A 23,317-nucleotide genomic window follows, 5' to 3' on the forward strand; every position below is an offset into this window, starting at 1 on the left:
TCAGTTTTGGATTACCTCTTGCATTTATCTCACTCAGGCCTCAAATCCACATCCATTTGAGTCCATCTCAGTGCACTTCCTGCTTTTCATCATCCTATTGAAGGGAAACCCCTTTCTGCTCATCCTGTGGTTTCCAGATTTATGAAAGGACTTTTCAATATCAAGCCACTTCTCAAACCACCTCCAGTGGTTTGGGATCTCAATGTTGTTCTTGCTCAATTGATGAAGCTTCCTTTTGAACCAATGGTTTCAGCTCATCTCAAATATCTCACTTGGAAAGTAGTCTCTCATTGCTCTCACGTCTGCTCGCAGAGTCAGTGAGCTACAAGCTTTGGTAGCGGACCCACCTCTCCAGCAGTTTTATATCCTTCCAAGTGTGGTCTGACCATTGCTCTATAAAGCAGCATTATAACCCTCTCCGATCTACTCGTGATTCCCTTCTTTATCATGCCTAACATTCTATTTGCTTTCTTTGCCGCCACCGCACATTGTGCCGATGGTTTCAGGGACCTATCTGTCAGCATGCCCAGGTCCTTTTCTTGTTCACTCTTACCCAGAGTTGCTCCTCACATTCTATATTCGTGTTCCTTGTTCTTTCTGCCTAAATGCATTACTTTGCACTTTTCCACATTAAACTTCATCTGCTATTTCTCTGCCCATTTCTCTAACTGACACAAGTTGCTCTGGAGTTCTTCGCTATCCTTCTGTGATCTGATTGCCCGGCATAGCTTTGTACCTAAAGTGGTTTCAGAATTTCATCTCAACAATCCATTGTACTTCCAGTGTTTTTTTTTCTAAAGCCTCATTCTCATTCTGGAGAAACAGCTCTTCATACTCTGGACTGTAAACGTGCTTTGGCTTTCTACTTGCAACGCACTAAGCCACACATCTGCTCCTCAACTTCTTGTCTCCTTTGATCCAAACAAGTTGGGACATCTAATTTCCAAGTGCACCATCTTCAACTGGATGGCTGCTTGCATATCTTTCTGCTATGCCTAGGCTGGACTGCATCTACAGGGTCGAGTCACAACCCACAAAGTCAGAGACATGGTGGCATCAGTAGCTTTCCTTAGATCCACTCCTATTGAGGAAATTTGCAAAGCTGCCACTTGGTCCTCGGTTCATACCTTCACCTCTCATTATTGTCTGGATTCTTTTTCCGGACGAGATGGCCATTTTGGCCAGGCAGTTTTACAAAATTTATTCCCCTAAATTGCCAACACTCCCACGATCCCATTTTGGTTAGCTTGGAGGTCACCCACATGTGAGAATATGCTGCCTGCTTGTCCTGGGATAAAGCACAGTTACTTAACGTAACATGTGTTATCCAGGGACAGCAGGCAGATATTCTCAAAAGAATGCATTTAAGGTGGTATGTATATCTACAGGGGTTGTTAAATGGGAAATAGCAAGAACATGGACATCTGCTAATATTCCCTCTATGCCTCAGATTATTCAGGGTATATGGCATGCATATTATCTTAGTCAATTAACAGCTATTTGCAGAAATCAAATAATGGGTTTTCAGAAGAGGTCGGAATCTGTGGAGTCTTGATATGTTAAATACAATGTTGAATGAATGAATATTGAAATCTAGTAGATATTAATAACAACGATTAGTGCTCTATTTAGCTCAGATTGCTTAGACCTATGAGAGGTTTAAAATTAATATTTGTTTTAGAAATGTGAAAATGATGTAATTTGGATATCCCTAGAATGATTGTACCTTCATTGATTGTGTGTGTGTTTCTTTTTATATAAAAAATGTTTTTCAATAAAGATTTATAATAAAAAAAAATTATACAATTCATTTTCTAATTATAGATCTTCTTTGTTCATCCCATGCTTTTTTGAATTCTGTCAGTTTTCTCTCTACCATCTCCCTCGGGAGGGCATTCCAGGCATCCACCTAACATTACTCCTAAATTTACCACCCTACAACCTCAATTTATGTCCTCTAGTTTTACCATATTCCCTTCTCTGGAAAAGATTTGGTTCTATATTACTATAATACCTTTCAAGTATTTAAATGTCTGTATCATATCTCCCATATTCAGGTCTTTCAGTCTCTTCTCGTACATCTTTTGGCACAAACCCCCTATCATTTTTGTCGCCTTCCTCTGGACTGCTTTTATATATTTTTGCCAAATAGGGCCTCCAGAACTGAACACAATACTCATGTGGCATCAACACATGCTTCTAGATATAGCCCAGCATTCTTCAGGCTACAGCACCACCTTGTCACACTGTTTTTTTTCACCTTCATGTCCTCAGACACTGTCGCCCCAAGGTCTCTTTCCCCTTCAGTCAGCCTCTCACCCCTCAGATTCCTACTCCCTAAATACATCACTCTGCAGTTCTTTGTGTTGAATTTTAGTTGCCAGACGTTACACCATTCTTCTAACTTTTTGCAGATCCTTTTTCATATTTTCCACTCCTTCCACTCCTATCTACTCTGTTACAAATTTTGGTGTCTTCCACAAAAAGACAAACCACCTAACCCTTTGGCAATGTCACTCACACAAGAACATAAGAACAGCTTTACTGGGTCAGACCAATGGTCCATCTAGCCCAGTAGCCCGCTCTCATGGTGGCCAATTCAGGTTACTAGTACCTAGCAAAAAATCCAAATTTTGCAACATTCCATGCTACCGATCCAGGGCAAACAGTGCCCCATGTCTTTCTCAATAACAGACTATGGACTTTTCCTCTAGGAAATTGTCCAAACTGTTCTTAAAACCAGCTACATTAACTGCTCTTACCACAACTTGGCAACGCTGGCAACCTGGCAATGCTTTCAGAGCTTAACTATTCTCAGAGTGAAAAAATATTTCCTCCTATTGGTTTTAAAAGTACATCTTCGAATATCCCCTCCTAGTCTTTGTAAATTTTGATGGAGTAAAAAAATCAATTCACTTGTTCCCTTTCTACATCACTCAGAATCACTCAATCATATCTCGCCTCAGCCATCTCTTCCAAGCTGAAGAGCCCTAACCTTTTTAGTCTTTCCTCATAGGAGAGGAGTTCTATCCACTTTATCATCTTGGTCACTCTTATTTGAACTTTTTCTAGGGCCACTATATCTTTCTTGAGATAAGGAGACCAGTATTGAATTAGAGAGCTGCACGGGAACGGGGATGACGGGAATCCCGCGGGACCCGCGGGGATCCCGCGGGTTCCCCCTTTGGGTCACGGGGATCCCGTGGGGACGCCCCCTAGGGTCGCGGGGATCCCGTGGGGACGCCCCCTAGGGTCGCGGGGATCCCGTGGGGGCGCCTCCGAGGGTAGCGGGGTTCCTGCGGGGTTGGATCGCAGCGGGGTTGGTCGAGCCGCGAGGGTAGTCTCCTTCTCCTTACCTGCCCTGTCGCAGCACACATCCGAACGGAAATCTTCCCGATGTCAGTGCTGACGTCGGAGGGAGGGCTTAAGCAAAGCCCTCCCTTCCTCCGACGTCAGCGCTGACATCAGGAAGACTTCCGGTCGGCTGTGTGCGGCTGCGGCAGGGCAGGTAGGAAGAAGGCAATGGCGAACGAAAGAGGGGGGAGGGAGCGGTCCGCCCCGAAGAATGTGCACAGCCGGTCAGGTCCCCCGATCGACCGACAACAGGCCCGGCCGACAAACCTCCCTGCCCTGTAGCCACGAATCTAAATTACCTCTTACAGCAGCTTCACTACTCCAGCTGCTGTAAGAAGGTAATTTAGATCGCGGCTACAGGACAGGGAGATTTGTCCGACCGGGCCTGTTCTGTTGTCGGTCGGGTGCAAAAGCGCCACAAAGGTGGAGGCAGGGAGGGAGGAAAGGTGGAGTGGAGAAGAAAAGACGCTTAAGGGGGGAGAAGGCCGCTGAAAGTACTGGGGAAGACAAAGGGGTGGAAAAGAACGCTGAAAGGACATGGGGTAAACGGGAGGAAGGGGGGGGGAAGGACCCTGAAAGCACTGGGGAAGACAAAGGGGTGGAGAATGCCACTGAAAGGACATGGGGAAGACAGAGGGGGGAGAAGGCCGCTGAAAGGACATGGGGAAGGCAGAGAGGGGAGAAGGATGCTGCCTGAAAGGACATGGGAAAGATGGTGGGGGAGAAGGACACTGAAAGGAAATGGGGAAGAGGGAATGGGAAGAAGACGCTGGCAGGGAAGAAGACAGAGGTGCCAGACTATGGGGGGAGTGGAGGGAAAAAGATGGGTGCCAGACCAATTTGGGAGGGGGGAGAAAGGGAGAGGCACAGTAACAGAGCAAATGGAAGACGCAGAAGGAAGAGAGACAGTGGATGGAAGGAACTGAATGAGAACATGAGGAAAGCAGAAACCAGGCAATAAAGGTAGGAAAAATTTTTTTTTTTTTTTTTTTTTTGCTTAAGGATAAAGTAGTATATTAGTTGTGTTGATAAAAATTTATAAACATTAGAGGCTCTGGTAGAAACCCGTTTACAAAGTATGTATTCTTCCCAATTAATATTTCCAAATTAATAAAGTCTTTTTGCTTATTTTTAAATGGGTTTCTACCAGAGCCTTTAATTCAGTAGCATAATTAAATGAAATAACTATTTCTGTAGTTTATAGGGACAGGTGGGGATGTAGGGGGATTCCTCGCGGGGACGGGCGGGGACGGAGGGGATTCCTCGCGGGAACGGGCGGGGACGGAGGGGATTCCTCGCGGGGACGGGTGGGGACGGAGGGGATTCCTCGCGGGGACGGGTGGGGACGGAGGGATTCCTCGCGGGGACGGGTGGGGACGGAGGGATTCCTCACGGGGACGGGTGGGGACGGGTGGGACTTTGGCGGGGACGGGTGGGGACGGGTGGGATTTCTGTCCCCGCGCAACTCTCTATATTGAATGCAGTACTACAGATGAGGTCGCACCATGGAGCGATACGGGGGCATTATAACCTTCTTAGTCTTGCTAACCATCCCTTAAAAAAAAAAAAAATCCTAGAATCTTGTTTGCTTTTTTGGATGATGACGCACATTGAACAGAAAGTTTCATCGTATTGTCTACTGGACTACTGTCTGCATCTTAATTATTGAGTTGATTAATTAAATCTTATTAAGCTACTAGGAATATATTAGACTAGTATAGAGAGCCTTAGGATTATATTATATGCTTTATTTAGTAGAACCTTAAGGCATTCCACTACTCACCTTTTTTGAGTGAATTCCATTAACCACCACCTTCTGACATCTGAATGTCAAGCAGTTCACCACTTTGAGTCCTAACTTCAGTATGTCAAGTTTATTCAAGATCTGTCTATGAGGACCCGTGTCAAAAGCTTTGCTGAAATCTAAGTAAATTGCATCTAGTGCACATCCTCAATCCATTTCTCTAGTCGTGAAGTCAAAGAATTCATTCAGATTTGTTTGGCACCATTTACGTTTGGTAAAACCATGTTGCCTTTGATCTTGTAATCCATGAGATTATAAGAAATTCACTATCCTTTCCTTCAGCAATGCTTCCATTATCTGCTTCATCTCTGGGACCACTTTTGTGAAGAGGGACCACATCTGCTCTTCTCCAATTCCACGGAACCGCTCCTGTCTCCAAGGATTTATTGAACAAATCTTTAAGAGGTCCCGCCTGAACCTCTCTGAGCTCCCTCAGTATCTTGGGATAGATCCCATCCAGTTCTATGACTTTTTCCACCTTCAGGTTTTCAAGTTGCTTATAAACACTTTTTTCCATGAACAGCGCAGTATCCACTCCATTCTCACTTATAACTTTGCCAGGCAATAACGATTCTTTTCCAGGATTTTCTGCCTCCTTTCACTAATATAACTGAAAATTTTTTTTTTACTCCCTTTCTTACATTTCTAGCTATTTGCTCTTCCATTTGCACTTTCACCAGCCATATCGTGGCTTCTTTCAGTTTCATCCAGTAGTCCTGTTCTGTCCTCCTGAGCATCTTCACTTGTAAATCATTTTGGAATGGAGGAGTGGCCTAGTGGTTAGGGCTGCAGCCTCAGCACCCTGAGGTTGCAGGTTCAAGCATCGCTGCTCCTTGTGACCCTGGGCAAGTCACTTAATGCTCCATTGCCCCAGGTACATTAGATTGTGAGCCCACCGGGACAGATAGAAATACTTCAGTACCTGAATGTAAATGGCTTAGACTATAAACCGTGTATAAATACTAAAATTAACCTATTTTGGAAAAGTTTGATACAGTAATTCAGATTAGATTTCACGAATGCCAATTCTTTTGCCTTTTATTTTCTCTGCCACTAGTTTGGAGAACCATATCGGTTTCCTTTTTCTCTTGCTTTTATTTATTTTCCTCACATAAAGGTCAGTAGCCATTTTTATTGCTCCTTTCAGCTTGGACAGTTGTTTTTCCACTTCACTTTTGTCCTCCCATCCTATCTCTCTCTTTCCCTTCTATTCTCTCTCACCCCCACCAAATACCCAGTGCAGCATGTGTTCCAACTCTGTGCATCTCTCCCCTTTGGAGATCCAGCAATTTTCCCTCATCAATCCAGCAACTCTCTCTCTCTTGCTCTCCCTCCTATGGATCCAGCATCTTTCCTGGTTCTTCTCTCTGCCCCCCTCATTCTAACCCCTCTCCTGCTTCTTTCCTTCCCCACCGTGGAACTTCCAAACCTGTCTTTTTCACCGGCTGCAGCAACCATACACAAAAGCTATCTGCAGCCAACCCTGAGCTGTTCCTCTGTTGTGACTCTCTCTATTCCCACCGATGCAACTTCTTGTTTGCTCGGGGCCGCAACAGAGAAACAGCTCGGGGGGGCTGACTTCAGACAACTTGAGTGTATGGCTGCTGTAGCCAGTGAAGAAGACAGGTTTGGAAAAGTTGTGGAGGGTGGGAAGGAAAGAAGTAGGAGAGGTGTTTGGGCTCAACCTGCAAACCTTAGGCACAAATGTTTTTGTTTGTTTAGGTGCCTTGGCAACTTGAAGCCTGGGTTTTAAGTCCTGCACTAGTACTAATCATAAACTGGTGATTTTGAATGTATTTTATAGCTAAGATTGTATTTTATTCCTTTACCCACTCCCTGAAAGTTTCATTTTATTTACTTTTATCTGTTTGTTTTTTTTGTCAGAGGAGACAGATATGATGCCCTCAGAGCATGCATTGGAGACGCTCTGTGTCAAAAGCTGCACCATTTAAATGTTTTCTTAGTAAGTATGGTCCATCCTGTAAGTAATCTCTCACACAGTATGATATAAATGGCTGGATTAATGATTATGAAATGCTTTCAAATTTCTAGTTTGGCATTTGTCTGATTAATGCCATTTGGACAGCATTAATTAAACTCATTTAACAAGTTATTTGCTGTAAGCTAAAGTCCTTTAATGCTGATGAGTAAGATAATAAATGGGACATACTTTTCTTAGTAATAATTTCTCTAGATTATAAGCTTTTAGATACCTTAAAACATGCTGGGTCAGGAACTGGTTGAGTGGAAGGTGACAGAAGGTAGTGATTAATGGAGATCACTGAGGAAAGGGATGTTACCAGTGGTGTGCCTCAAGGTTCTGTTCTTGGGCCTGTTCTTTTTAACATTTTTGTAAATGATATTGCTGAAGGGTTGTCGGGTAAGATTTGCCTTTTTGCGGATGATACCAAAATCTGCAATAGAGTAGACATGCTGGATGGCTTGAATAACATGAAAAAAGACCTGGCGAAGCTTGAAGAATGGTCTGAAATTTGGCAGTTAAAATTTAATGCTAAGAAATGCAAGGTCATACATTTGGACTGCAAAAACCCGAGGGAACGATACAGTTTAGGGGGTGAAGAACCTATGTTCTCTTTTAAACAAATAGTAGAATTTTCTTCTGACCAGACTTTCTGCTCAGAAAATCTGCTGTGTCCACCCTTACCTTTTGTTTTATCCTTATTTGTTCTTTCCTTTCGAAAATATTGTAGTTATCCCAGGACAAGCAGGCAGCCTCTTCTCACATGTGGGTGACGTCATCCACGGAGCCCAGATGCGGGCAGATTTGCTTGGAGAAACATAGAAGTTTCGAGTCTGACGCACCGCGCATGCGTGAATGCTTTCCCGCCCAGCACAGGGCGAGTCTGCTCAGATCTCAGTTTTCCGCGGAGCCAAGAATTCTGTCTTTGACGCTCTTCGTGGAACTTCGTTGCTTCATGCCTTCTTTTCACCGCGGTTTGTGTTAGTTATTTCACGAATCACTGTGTTCATTTCTTTATTTTTTGTTTAATTAAAAAAACCTTTATTTTTTTGTCAACTGACTGGCGGGGCAGGTCGCTCACCTGCGGGCTTCGATTTCGCAGCAGCTATCTTCCCTTCTATGTCCCAGCCAGTAACGGGCTTCAAGAAGCGTAGCCAGTGCCAGCGTGCAATTTCCCTCATGGACCCTCACCGCTGGTGTCTTAAGTGTCTCGGACATGACCATAGTTTGAAGTCGTGCCCGCGCTGTGCTACTCTTCAACCTCGAGCCCTTAATCGTCATCAAGTTCAAATGGAAAAGCTGTTCAGGATGGACTATTCGGCTACACCTTCGACCTCGGGTCCTGACTCGGTCCAGACTTCAGCCGAGGGTCCTTTCACGACTCCGACCTCGAGTCTAATCAGACCTTCCTTGTTTGGATCGTCTTTGGCCTTGAGTATACCTGCTTTATCTTCCCCTGAGCTTCCCTCAGGTCAGATACCTAAGTAGAAAGTTCCTGCAGTGGTCCTCAAGTTATCCAAGCATCAGTCTAAGCCAAAGCATGCTTTTACTGCCACCTCGGAGCCTTTAGCCTCAGCAAGTGGTCCAGTTTCAGACTCAGATCCACAATTGCAGGCTTCTCTCCAGACCATGTTAGAACAGAAATTTGTTCAGTTACTGACCAAATACATTCCTGCCTCGACTCTGTTTCCTGCAGTCTAGCCCAGGCAATCAGCAGTCTCCCGTGAGTTCGAATCCCTGCCTATGCCTTGAGCTGAGTCTACACACTCTATGCAAGGAGTCAAGTCTTTGCAAGTGTCTAGTCTGGAATCTTCACACTCCATACAAGGAGCCAAGTCTTTGGAAGTGCTTCGAGATTCCTAGATCCAAACCACTGAGTCTATGGGGTTTCGATCTACAGCTTCTAGCCCTATTCATTCACCAGCGGCACTGCCCATTTCCAGGCATAGGGCGAACTCTCCTTGATCTCAACCGAGACCTACTTCCAGGCAGCACTCTTGTCAAGATCGAGACCCTCATCGAGGCATCCATCAAGGCGCAGGTCTTCTTCCGCAGAAAATCCTTCCTCGTTTAGGCCTCAATCCAGACCTTCCAGCTCTTCAAGGCCGAGGTCTCTGCTTCCAGACCCCGAGGACTCAGCTGATTCCAGTGCCTCCTCCAAGTCTGTGTATTCTTTGGGTTACCAGTACTCTAGAGCGGCTTCGCCTTCCTTCTCCATTCGAGGCGCCTCGAGGTCATTGAGTCCTTCTCGAGGCCTGGCTCTGGCAGACCAATTATCTTTTTCCTCCTTTCTTCGTCAAATGGCTGACGACCTGTAAATTAAATTGGACACTGGTTCTAAATATTCTAAGGAGTATTTAGAGGAAATGCATCTGCCTCAGCCTCCTGTGGAGTCCCTCAAGCTTCCTCTTAATAGGCTTTTGTCTAAAACTTTCAAAAGAAATCTAGAGACTCCTTATGCTATACCTGCTGTTCCAGGTAAATTGGAATTAAGGTATAGAACACTACATTGCAAGGGATTTGAGAATTCACAGTTATCTCACCAATCCCTTCTTGTGAAATCTTCATTAAAGAGGATCCATCCTTTCAAAGTCTATCCCACAGTACCTCCTGGAAGAGAGGTCAAGACCATGGACAAGTTTGGCCATCGCCTTTATCAGAATTCCATGATGGCCTCTAGAGTCCTAAATTACAATTTCATCTTCACGACTTATTTGAAGTTTTTGATTGACCATCTTCCAAGTTTTATGAAGAATTTGGATAGACATGTGGAGTTTCTGGAGCTCGGTGCTACCTTGGCGCAACTCCAACTACATCTTCTCCAGTCATCTATATGACGGCCTCCTAGCCACTCAAGCAGCAAAACTAGACAACTAAATCTCCAATCTAGGGATAACAACCACAGACTACAAGACGTTCAAAAAAGAAATAAAGACTATACTCTTCAAGAAATCCCTGAAACAGTCTTAACACCACGAGTACCTTCCTTCCCCCATCTTCTTCCTGACCCTCAAATCAACCTGACCCTCTTTTACCCTCTCTGGAAATGACCAGAGATCTTCTTTTGTAATCCGCCTTGAACCGCAAAGTAATGGCGGAATAGAAATCTCTAATATAATGTAATGTAATCTTACGATGCTTTTGAACTTTCTTCCAGGGTTACTGCTTTCTCAGTGGCGATCTGCCGCCTGGCCTGGCTTCGCACCATTGAAATGGACCCTAATCTTCAGGATTGTCTGGCTAATATTCCTTGTGAGGGCAATGACCTCTTTGATGAATCCATAGAGGCCGCCACCAAGAAGTTGTCTGAGCATGAAAAATATTTTGCTTCAATTGTCAGACCAAAGCCTAAGCCAGCTCCTGCAAAGCCTTCTCGACCTCTTCCAACTTTCCAGAGGCGTTATCCTCCAAGTGCGGCTCCTTATACTCAAGCACCCGCCAAGAAACAACAGCAACAGAAACACCTCAGTCTTTTGCTGCATCTAAGGCTGCTCAGCCTTTTTGACTTTCTCACACAGAGCATAACCTCCATCGTTCTGCCACTGTCCTCCCTTCCCCCCATAGGGGGTTATCTCCATCATTTTTACCATCGATGGGAAACCATTACATCCGATCTCTGGGTGTTGACAATAATCAGGGAAGGATACTCCCTTCATTTCTCTCAGATTCCACCAGAGCTTCCTACAAGATAGTATCCTTCCAATCCATCCCAGACCGCCCTTCTTCTTCAGGAAGCTCAAGCTCTGTTTCATCTCCGTGTCATCGAGGAAGTTCCATTGGAACAGCAGAGCAGGGGTTTTTACTCCCGTTACTTCCTAGTTCCGAAGAAGACAAGCGATCTGCGACTCATTCTGGATCTCAGGGCTCTCAACAAATTTTTAGTCAAAGAAAAATTTTGTATGCTGTCCCTGGCATCCCTTTATCCCCTTCTAGATCAGAACAATTGGTTATGCTCTCTAGATCTCAAGGAGGCTTACACTCGCATCCCCATTCATCCAGCCTCCCGTCAGTAACTCAGATTTTGGGTGGGGAATCTGCATTTTCAATACAGAGTTCTAACCTTTGGCCTAACATCATCTCCCAGAGTTTTCACCAAGTGCCTAGTGGTGGTAGCAGCAGCCCTAAGGAACCATGGTCTTCAGGTAGTCCCCTACCTGTACAATTGGCTCATCTTAGGGGGTTATTGTAGCGACCCAATGGACTGCGTGGTTTCTACAGAGCTTGGGATTCAAAATCAACTTTCCCAAATCCCACCTTCAGCTCTCTCAGAATCTATAGTTCATCGGAGCTATCCTGGACACTATCCAGCTCAGAGCATTCCTTCCTCAGCAGCGGATGCTCTTCTTCAGCTGTGTCACAAAGTGTCTTTCCTTTCTTCACTCTCAGCGAGACACATGATGGTACTACTCGGTCACATGGCCTCGACCGTTCACATGACTCCTTTTGCCAGACTTCACCTCAGAATTCCTCTGGACCCTAGCATCTCAGTGGACGCAGGCTTGTGAACCACTTTGTTGACACATTACAGTCACTTCTTTGTTGAGACAGTCTTTCCGCTGGTGGATGCTCTCTTCCAATCTCTCCAGCGGTTTACTGTTTCAGACACCCCCTCATCAGAAGGTCCTCATGACAGATTCCTCGACCTAACTTGAGGGGATCATCTCTACGGGCTCCTTACTCAAGGCCACTGGTCTAGCACGGATCGTCTCTGTCATATCAATTGTTGGAACTCAGAGTGATCTTCAATGCTCTCAAAGCTTTTCAACATCTTTTTCACAACCAGGTAGTCCTCATTCAGCCCGACAATCAAGTCACCATGTACTATGTCAACAAACAGGGAGGAACGGGATCTCTCCCTCTTTGTCAAGAAGCTCTGAAGGTTTGGGACTGGGCAATCCTACACAACACCTTCCTGAAAGCAGTCTATATTGAAGGAGAGAAAAATTGTCTGGCGGACAAGTTGAGTCGTCTTCTGCAACCTCACGCATGGACACTCAATTCCTCGCCTCTTCATCACATTTTTTCTCAGTGGGGAACTCCTCAGATAGATCTCTTTGCATCTCCCCACAACCACAAACTGCCTCAGTTCTACTCCAGGATATACTCTCCTCATCGCCTCGATGCAGATGCTTTTCTGTTGGAATGGACAAACCTCTTCCCTCTCATTCTCAAGACTCTTGTCATGCCACCATGATTCTCATAGCTCCTCGGTGGCCCAGGCAACCTTGGTACTCCCTTCTATTTCAACTCCGTAGCAGGGAGCCACCTTCTACCAGTTTTTCCATCTCTGCTTACACAGAGTCAAGGATCTCTACTTCATCCCAACCTGCAGTCTCTGCACTTGACAGCTTAGTACCTCTCAACATAACTCCTTTTCAGTTTTCTCAATCTGGGAGAGACATTTTAGAGGCTTCCAAAAAGCCTGCCACTAAGCAATGCTACCACCAAAAATGGACTAGATTTTCTACGTGGTGCATCTCTCATAACATGGAGCCTTGAGATACCTCCTTGGCTTCTGTCTTGGATTATCTTTTGCACTTGTCTACCTCTGGCCTCAAGTCTACATCCATTTGAGTCCATCTCAGTGCAATTTCTGCTTTCCATCAGCCTCTTGAAGGGAAACCCCTCTCCGCTCATCCAATGGTTTCCAAATTTATGAAAGGACTTTTCAATGTCAAACCTTCTCTCAAACTGCCTCCATTTGGGATCTCAATGCTGTCCTTGCTCAATTGATGAAGCCTCTTTTTGAACCAATAGCTTCAGCTCATCTCAAATATCTCACTTGAAAAGTTGCGTTTCTCATTGCCCTCACATCTGCTTGAAGAGTCAGTGAGCTGCAAGCTTTAGTTGCTGATCCACGTTTCACAGTTTTCCATCATGACAAGGTGGTCCTCCGTACTCATCCAAAAGTGGTTTCAGAATTTCATCTCAATCAATCCATTGTACCTCCAGTATTTTTTCCAAAGCCTGATTCTCATCCTGGAGAATGAGCTCTTCATAGCCTGGACTGTAAACTTTGGCCTTCTACTTGGAACGCACCAAACCACACTGATCAGCTCCTCAAATTTTTGTCTCTTTCGATCCAAACAAGTTGGGACATCCAATTTCTAAGCGAACCATCTCCAACTGGATGGCTGCTTGTATCTCTTTCTGCTATGCCCAGGCTGGACTGCATCTACAGAGTCGAGTCACAGCCAACAAAGTCAGAGCCATGGCGGCTTCAGTAGCTTTCCTCAGATCCACTCCTATTGAGGAAATTTGCAAAGCTGCCATCTAGTCCTTAGCTCATACTTTCACCTCTCATTATTGCCTGAATGTTTTCTCTAGACCAGTGATTCCCAACCCTGTCCTGGAGGAACACCAGGCCAATCGGGTTTTCAGGCTAGCCCTAATGAATATGCATGAGAGAGATTTGCATATGATGGAAGTGATAGGCATGCAAATTTGCTTCATGCATATTCATTAGGGCTAGCCTGAAAACCCAATTGGCCTGGTGTTCCTCCAGGACAGGGTTGGGAACCACTGCTCTAGACGGGATGGCCATTTTGGCCAGAGAGTATTATAAAATTTATTCTCCTAAGTTGCCAACTCTCCCACCATCCCATTCTGGCTAGCTTGGAGGTCACCCACATGTGAGAATAGGCTTCCTACTTGTCCTGGGATAAAGCACAGTTACTTACCGTAACAATTATTATCCAGGGACAGCAGGCAGCTATTCTCACAACCCACCTCAGCTATCTGAACTGAGGAGACGCGCCTTGTGCTGGGCAAGAAGGCACTCGCACATGCGCGGTGCGGCAGACTCGAATCTTCAAAGTTTTGTACAAGCAAGTCTGCTTGCGAGGCTGTCCACATCCGGCCTCCGTGGATGACGTCACCCACAGGTTGAGAATAGCTGCCTGCTGTCCCTGGATAACAACTGTTACGGTAAGCAAACGCCGGAGAAACAAAAAACCACAATGGTTTAACAAGGAACTTTCGGACCTCATTAAAATGAAAAAAGAAACATTTATCACCTATAAACATCTTGGGAAAAGGGAGGCAAAAGAAGACTATCTGGCCAGATCTAAGGCTGTCAAAAAGGCAGTCAGGGAAGCCAAACTTCAAACAGAGGAAGATCTAGCACGGAACATTAAAAAAGGGGACAAATCCTTCTTTAGATACATTAGCGACAGGAAGAGAAACAAAAATGGAATAGAACGCCTTAGGCAATCAGATGGAAACTACGCAGAATCTGATACTACCAAGGCAGAACTGCTAAACAAATACTTCTGCTCAGTATTCACCTGTGAAGCACCGGGAAATGGTCCACAACTGCAAATAAGAGACAGCCAAAATGACCTGTTTCGTGATTACGAGTTTACACCAAGTAGCGTCTACAACGAACTTTCAAGACTCAAAGTAGACAAAGCCATGGGGCCAGACAATCTACACCCCAGGGTACTCAGAGAGCTGAGTGAAGTTCTGGCTGAACCACTATCCGTACTCTTCAATCTTTCCATGCGCACGGGAAAAGTACCCCTAGACTGGAAAACAGCTAACGTAATTCCACTCCACAAAAAGGGCTGCAGAACAGAGACAGGAAATTATAGACCGGTGAGTCTTACATCCATAGTGTGCAAACTCATGGAAACACTGATCAAACAGGAACTTGACAAAATTCTAGATGAAGAAAATTTACGTGATCCACATCAACACGGATTTACCAGGGGAAGGTCCTGCCAATCTAATCTGATTGACTTCTTTGATTGGGTGACCAGTCATCTGGATGCCGGTGAGTCCCTTGACGTGATATATTTGGACTTCAGCAAAGCTTTTGATAGCGTCCCACACCGCAGGCTGTTGAACAAACTAAAATCGATGGGATTAGGGGATACATTCACTACATGGGTAAGGGATTGGCTAGATGGTAGGCTTCAAAGGGTGATGGTAAACGGTACCCCCTCCAAAACTTCAGCAGTGATGAGTGGAGTACCTCAGGGCTCCGTCTTAGGGCCGATTCTATTCAATTTATTCATAGGAGATTTGACCCTAGGACTTAGAGGAAAAGTATCACTGTTTGCCGACGATGCCAAACTATGCAACATAGTTAGCAAAAGCAGTGTGCCTGACTTTATGACGCAGGACCTAAAACAGCTTGAACAGTGGTCATCAACTTGGCAGCTAGGCTTCAATGCTAAAAAATGTAAAGTAATGCACCTAGGCAAAAAAAATCCACACAGAACTTACACACTAAATGGTGAAACCTTGTCCAGGACCACGGTGGAACGTGATTTAGGAGTGATCATTAGCGACGACATGAAGGCTGCCAATCAAGTAGAGAAGGCTTCGTCCAAGGCAAGACAAATGATAGGCTGTATCCGTAGGGGTTTTGTCAGCAGAAAACCTGAAGTCATAATGCCACTGTACAGATCCATGGTGAGACCTCATCTCGAATATTGTGTTCAATTCTGGAGACCACACAACCGAAAAGATGTGTTGAGAATTGAGTCGGTTCAGCGAATGGCTACCAAGATGGTCTTGGGGCTCAAGGATCTCACGTATGAAGAAAGGTTAAAAAAACTGCGGATGTACTCACTGGAGGAACGAAGAGAGAGAGGGGACATGATTGAGACCTTTAAGTATATTACTGGGCGTATAGAGGTGAAAGATGATATCTTCAGTCTTACAGGGCCCTCGGTAACCAGAGGACACTCGCTGAAAATCAGGGGAGGGAAATTTCGGGGTGATGCTAGGAAGTACTTCTTCACCGAAAGGGTGGTCGATCATTGGAACGAGCTGCCTCAGCGGGTGATTGAGGCCAGCAGCGTGTTAGATTTCAAGAGAAAATGGGATATTCATGTGAGATCTCTAGGAGAGTAAGAATCAGGGAGTGAATCATTGATATGGGCAGACTCGATGGGCTATGGCCCTTTTCTGCCGTCAATTTCTATGTTTCTATTAAGTAACTGTGCTTTATGATGTCAGAGCTTGTTAGCGATTAAATGGGGTAATCTTTCTGAGGGGTAGTTTTCAGGCATTTCTACTTGGAAATATTTTTTGAAAACTGACTACCTTGTCTGTGACTAAACGTATGAATTTAATAACATGTATGTTATCTGCGGAGAGATTTAAATATTGCTGGGGGAAGGGATTGCACTGAAATGCAGACTTCTGCATTTGTAAGTATCTGTGTAATTTTACCATATAGGTGCATGTTTATCCTATATAATAAAACCCTAGCCGCACATGCGCACTTACCTGCGTGCTTCCGTGATCTCTGATCTGTGATCAGTAGGTCCGTGGCCAGCAGGAGTGCATATGCGGCGGCCAGACAAATCGGAAAGCGGAGAAACACAGCACAGTCAGCGATTCCCCCTCTCCCGCCCTCACTCACCGCTTAAACCACCACCGCAAAAGCCTCCTCCTTCTCGCCGGCTCACCCGCGTTTAAATTCAGAGAAAAGCGCTGCACTGCACTAACGCTGGCCTCGCCGTCTTCTGTCCATTGCGGCCCACCCTCTCTGGCTACTTCCTGTTTCCGCTAGGGTTGGCCGCAGTGGATAGAAGACGCCGAAGCCAGTGGTAGTGCGGTGCAGCGCTTTTCTCTGAATTTAAACGCGGCGGCTGCTGCTGCACAGGGAAGGCTGGGAAATGCTGCTGCTGCTGCACAGGGAAGGCTGGGAAATGCTGCTGCTGCACAGGAAAGGCCGGGAAATGCTGCTGCTGCACAGGGAAGTGTGTGTGTGGGAAATGCTGCTGCTGCTGCACAGGGAAGTGTGTGTGTGGGGGGGGAAATGCTGCTTCTGCACAGGGAAGGCCGGGAAATGCTATTGCTACTGCACAGGGAAGTGTGTGTGTGTGTGTGGGAAATGCTGCTTCTGCACAGGGAAGGCCGGGAAATGCTGCTGCTGCTGCACAGGGTGGTGTGTGTGTGTGGGGGGAAATGCTGCTGCACAGGGAAGGGTGGGAGGGAAATGCTACTGCTGGTGCACAGGGAAGTGGAGGGGACGGAGAGGGAAAGGAGGCCTGGGAGCAATCTTGGTTTGCTTTGGGGGAGGGGAGACAGAAGGGGGCCATGGAGAGATAGAAAGACAGGCAGGCAGGCAGCGCATTAGAACGAAGGACAGACACAGAAAGACAGCAGGCAGGGAGAGAGACAGAAAGAAAGAAAGACAGACAGACAGGGTGCCAGAGAGAGAACCAGAAAGAAAGAAGGAGCGGGAGGGAGAAAAACAAAAAGAAAGGAAGAGAGAGACAGGGGCAGGGAGAGACACAGAAAGAAAGACAGACACAGACATATATTCTAGCATCTGTTAATGTAACGGGCTTAAACACTAGTGTTCATATATTTTCCTAGTCAGTTTTCAAGTATGTGTGTAGGGGAAGATTTAATGGTAACTCCCCCCCCCAAAAAAAAAACAACCAAAAAAACCCCAAATAAAACCCCAACCCTGCAAACTGTTTGAAGTTTAAAAATTGTCTTTTTAGGCAATCCTTTTTGAAATTTCAATTAACATGCTTTCTAGCAGGCTTAGTTTGTGTTTTCTAATAGGTCTATGGTTTAATCCACTTTTTTCATTAATGCACAACAGAAGGCTCAACAAAGTTTTATGTTTAAGAAGTTATCCTTCAACATTTCATTCAAATGTATTCAAGGAAATAAAAATGTCAAGGCTCTGTTTTAGTGTATATATTTTCATAATTCTTTCATTTTTCTTATTTTCTTTTAGGTTGGATGTGGAGCCATAGGCTGTGAAATGTTAAAAAATTTTGCACTCCTTGGTGTTGGCATAGGCCCAGAGAAAGGCAAGGTAAAATGCTTCGAGTAGGTTTCAACAGCAGCTACTGCTTATTCATAACTCAGTCTAATAAAATGAAAAGGGATTTGAGGTAGTCCCAAGCTACCCTGCAACTTTATTTTCTCTTGGGGTAGTAACTCAAAAAAATATCAGTTTTGTATGTACCATGATAGGAATGAACCTGCTACTGCCACTAATATTAATTATTTTTGTAGTGCTACCAGACGTACAAAGCGCTGTACAGAGTCACATAGAAGATAGTCTCTGCTCAAAGGAACTTACAGTCTAAATAGACAAGACAGACAAGATGCCATGAATACAATTAAGGGGATGGTTAATCTACTGGCAAGGTTGGTGGGCAGTGGAAAGTAGGGTTATGGATTGAAGGCTATATCAAAAAGGTGGGTTTTCAGTATGCTGTTAAACAAGGGAAGGGGTTTGGCGGACAAACTGAGGTAGTTTATTTCAGGCATAGGGGGCAGCTACCGTGTTTCCCTGAAAATACATACCTCCCTAAGCAGTGTTGGGCCGGCAGCACTCTAAACAGGCTGTTTCGGCCTTGTCTGCCTGTTTAGAGTGCTGCCGGCCCGATGCTGCTTAGGGAGGTATGTAGGGCTCGCTCACGGTCGACAGGGTTCGGATTGGAGGGAGGGAAGGATGGGGGTTTGGCTGAAGAGGTAGGTGCTTGCGCAAGGTTTCTGCTGCACAAGGGATGGGAGGGAAGGGAAGCTGGGCAAAGGTCCTGCTGCATGAGGGATGGGAGGGAGGGAAGGGAAGCTGGGCAAGGGTCCTGCTGCACGAGGAATGGGAGGGAGGGAAGGATAGAAGCTGGGCAAAGGTCCTGCTGCACGAGGAATGGGAGGGAGGGAAGGATAGAAGCTGGGCAAGGGTCCTGCTGCACGAGGAATGGGAGGGAGGGAAGAATAGAAGCTGGGCAAGGGTCCTGCTGCACGAGGGAGGGGAGGAAAGATGCTGTACCATGTGGGGGAGGAAAAGGAAAGAGGAAGAATTGGGGTGAAGGAGAGGAAGGGAGAGATCATGTACATACCCCAAAAATAAGACCTATTGTGTTTTTTGGACCTAAAATTAATATAAGACACTTTTATTTTCAGGGAAACATGGTAGATGAAAGGAATTGGCAGTGGAGGAGAAGGGTACAGCTAAGAGCAGCTTATCTGAGAAACATATAGTAATTCGCTTAGTATTTTATTTGTTATCATTATTTTGTATTTTATCGTACATTCAAATTTGGATTTTAATGTACATCGCTTAGTATTTTATGTATAAGCGATTCATCAAATTTCGATTAAACTTGAAACAGAGGTCTCTGGGAGGTGTATAAGGAGAGAGAAGAGATATTAAGGGGAAGCAGAATGAACATGATGGGAGAGGTAGGAGGCAAACCAGGTATGATGGGATGAGGCAAGCCACAAGGATCACTCTCTTTTCCAGGGCCTTAACCTTTCAAAGAAACTGACGTTGACCCCACTGTGGAAGCCGAAGGCTTCATATTTATCTAGCAACAGACCTGCTGCCGACAGCAGTACAGGATGAGCCAAGAGGGTTTCCACATAAACCAAGAGCCTTCTCCAAAAAGACTTAATCTTAGGGCAGCCCCAAAAAGCATGAGAAAAAGAATGTGGCTGCAAAGCGCTCTTCTGACGAAGGGGAGATTCAGCATAGCCCGCATAATATAGTTGACTGCGCGTGAAATATCCTTGGTGGAGGACCCGAAATTGACACACAGAGAAGCCAGGAATTCTCTGAATCAGAGCAACAAGATCCAAGGAATGTGCAATTCCTGTCTCCAACAATAATGTAACGCTTCTTGATCTGTATGAGCTCCCAAACGTTGCAGATCCTTATACAAGGCATCCGTATTAAGATCACCCTCTTCGAGGCAAGTGCAGCACCAATGGTACTGGCAGATATGCCAGAGGTGCAGGTGCTTTCCTTCTGGTACAGCTCAATGCACTGTTCTGCAGGGACTTGGGTGATGCATAAAAACTGCTAACCCCAGTATAGATTCCCTTGGACCGGTCCAACCTTCTGTTCTACACATGTAAAAGGCCATCATCTAGACCTGATCGCCGCCACTTCCAAAGACCCTCAAAACCCTCCAATATACTCATCAGATGGCAAATGGCATCAATCATACTGTTAGACCATTACATATACAAATTCAATCTCAACTGGCTCAAATCTAGCATCAAAGATACCTCCCCTCCAACCGCCTCATTATCCAGAGGACCAATAGATGAGGCTGCCTTCTCGACAAGCTATGACTCCAAATTTGCTGACCATCAACCAGAAGACTTTTATGCCGATTGGGATTCTTTTGGTGTCTCCATCGTAAACTACCTCGCTCCCAAACAACTCAAACACAAACGCTTGAGAAAATCTGACAAATGGTTTGATAAAGAGCTACTCTGAAACACCAAGTACACCGCCTAGAACGAGCTTAGACCAAGAAAAAAGGAGAAAATGCTAAACTAGAATGGTGAGAAAATCTAGAGAATACAAGATCCTACTGAAAGAGAAATGTAAAAAATTATACTCCTCTTGTATAAATCAGGACGGCCTTAATCCAAAGGAGCTATTTAGACTAGTTAACAACCTGAGTGTTGTCTCATCCCTAACTAATCTCTCCAACAACATCTTTCCTTCTGCTGATGCCCTCGCCCACCATTTTCAATAAAAAATATAAACTAGAGCCTCCCTTAATGCAAGCCACGCTACTGACCTAATCAATATATTGAACTTAAGAATTCCTGCATCTTGAGCAGACATGACCTGGAATACTTTTATCGTTCCAGCCTGGTCTCAATTTAATTATTTATTTAAAAAATACATCCAAACATACTCACCAGTTGATCCCTGTCCACTAGTGCTGCCCGATTCAGGAAAAAAAAATTTCGATTCGATTCAGCCTATTGAATCGATTTTTCAATTTGATTTTCCTGCCCAATTGGGTGGTGTTTTGTTGTGTGTTTTTTCCAAACATCCTAGTGAATTTATTTTATAGCCTCTTCACCCCATTTGCCTTCTCCTACCCACACTTGCACTGTGGTGTAAACAAAAAAGACTTTTCCTCTCTGTTAAATCCTAGCTTATGCTCGCAGTCTAACACCAGCTCTGGCGGGGGCGGGGGGGGGGGGGGTGGAACAATGCAGAAACGTTTCTAGACTAGGCCCCTTCTACTAAACCGTGCTAGCGGTTTTTATCACCAGGAGCTGCGCACAACATTCAGCTAGGGGGCCAAACCTTCACTCGCCCACCATTTCCCTCACTAGCCGTGAGCCACCATAGGAAGTGGGAGCACTAACGCGCCCGCACGACTGCCCACCAATCACTTACCAGCTCTCTCTGAAGGGAGAAGGCGAGAGCAACACCCACTCTCGCACCTCGGATACAATTCGTGTCACGCGTAACCCCACTCCAAAGCAACAGCAATCAATCTATAGGCGGTGAATCAATTCGAATCGGAAATCGGGCAGCACTACTGTCCACCTACTCTCATGTCCAAAGCATCTAACAAGTTCATGACAGATCTTTACCTCTGGCTATCTGGCATGCTAATTAAAGGAATATTTCCCGCAAATAGAGGGCATATTATCATTCATCCTATCATTAAAGATTTTTAAAAGACCATGTCTCAACCCCTGCTATTGAAAACACAGAATTACCGACCCTGGTATGTATTACATGTCTCTTTCATCAATGACACTCCTATTCTGTGCAGGTCTTAATTTCCTTTTTGGACAATACAACTCCAACAAATCTCGAAAACATCGAGGGGCTGTATGATAAAAAAAAACCTGATATACTGTTTTCAGAGACTATGGGAAGTATACACAGAAAATGTTAACCAGAGTTTTGGTTATTTTAAATATTACATTTTGGAAATATTTTCAGAATAGCCACTCTAAAATACAGACAAACATTTTCTTTCAATACCAATCAGTTAGGAGTCTCCTCCTCCAGAATATTCTAGTTTGATAATTGAATGATTTGCGGTGAGTCGACTTGTATTTTACACTTTTCAGAAATAAAGTCAAACAATCAGAGTTACGATGTTCTACAGATCTGCCTAATAGTTCAGTCAATTTGGGGAGACTTTCAGATCTTAAATGTTAAACATCATAACTTAAATTCAACTCACTTTTCTACTGAGAGGTAGTGTAACTCCGAACAATGGTATAACATGATCATATCTTGATTTATAAAAGATTAGTTTTGCTTCAGTGTCTTGTATCATCAGGAGAGTTTTTTTTTTCATTACTTTCATTAAAATTCCTGAGAGTAGTGCATTATAATAGTCCAGTAGTGACAGAATAATTAACTGCATCAGTATCTTGTAAAGTTGATGGAAAAAATTAGGGTCTAACCCTTTGACTCTTATAGTATAGAAAAAGACTTTCAGACTAGATTGTTAACGTAATTTTCAAATCTTAGTTAGCTATGTAGAGTGACTTCCAAAACCTTGGAGAATTTCTCAGTGTTGAAGCTAATTCCATTTGCTAGCATAATAGTAGATGGAATCAAATGTAATTGTAACCTAAACCATAGTAGTTTAGATTTTTCAGTGTTTAATCTAAGATTGTATTTTGCTGACCATTCTTGTATGCTGGTTAATGCTCTAGACAGCTTGATAGATAGACTTGCTAAATTCAGATCTGCGGGAATTAAAAGAAAACGTTATCTGCATATGAGAATAGCCATTCCCCACTTGAACTTTGCTCAGAACTCTCTTGGAAGAGTGAACAAGAAAAGGACCTGGGTATACTGATAGATAGGACCCTGAAGCCGTCGGCACAATGCGCGGCAGCGGCAAAGAAGGCAAATAGAATGTTGGGCATGATAAAGAAAGGAATCTCGAGTAGATCGGAGAAAGTTATAATGCCGCTTTATAGGGCAATGGTCAGACCGCACTTGGAATACTGCGTCCAACATTGGTCTCCCTACCTAAAGAAGGATATAAAACTGCTGGAGAGGGTGCAGAGACGAGCAACAAAACTGGTGAAGGGTATGGAGAAACTGGAATACGAGGATAGACTTATAACACTAGGATTGTTCTCACTTGAGAAAAGGAGACTGCGTGGGGATATGATCGAGACCTTCAAAATACTGAAAGGAATCGACAAAATAGAGCAGAGAAGATTATTTACATTGTCCAATTTGACACGGACTAGAGGACATGAAATGAAGCTAAGGGGGGACAGATTCAGGACTAATGTCAGGAAGTTCTGCTTCACTCAGAGTGGTTGACACCTGGAATGCCCTCCCAGAGGAGATTATTGCGGAATCGACCGTCCTAGGCTTCAAGAGCAAACTAGATGCATATCTCCTTAAGAGAGGCATATAAAGATATGGTGGACTATAAATTATGCCAGGTGTA

The 23,317-nt window shown here is 44.7% G+C and overlaps 1 protein-coding gene across 4 annotated transcripts in view; it reads left to right on the forward strand.

The window, feature by feature from the left end:
• UBA6 (ubiquitin like modifier activating enzyme 6) overlaps positions 1-23,317 on the forward strand; it is a 328,373-nt gene that overhangs the window by 160,041 nt on the left and 145,015 nt on the right. For all 4 annotated transcript variants that reach the window (XM_033914779.1, XM_033914755.1, XM_033914773.1 and 1 more), the window contains 2 exons: positions 7,043-7,121; positions 17,851-17,931. In XM_033914779.1, coding sequence (XP_033770670.1) covers positions 7,043-7,121; positions 17,851-17,931 — 160 coding nt within the window. The remainder of the gene's footprint in view (positions 1-7,042; positions 7,122-17,850; positions 17,932-23,317) is intronic.

This window comes from Geotrypetes seraphini, chromosome 1, assembly GCF_902459505.1.
Source record: "Geotrypetes seraphini chromosome 1, aGeoSer1.1, whole genome shotgun sequence".
NCBI classification, from domain to species: Eukaryota; Metazoa; Chordata; class Amphibia; order Gymnophiona; family Dermophiidae; genus Geotrypetes; species Geotrypetes seraphini.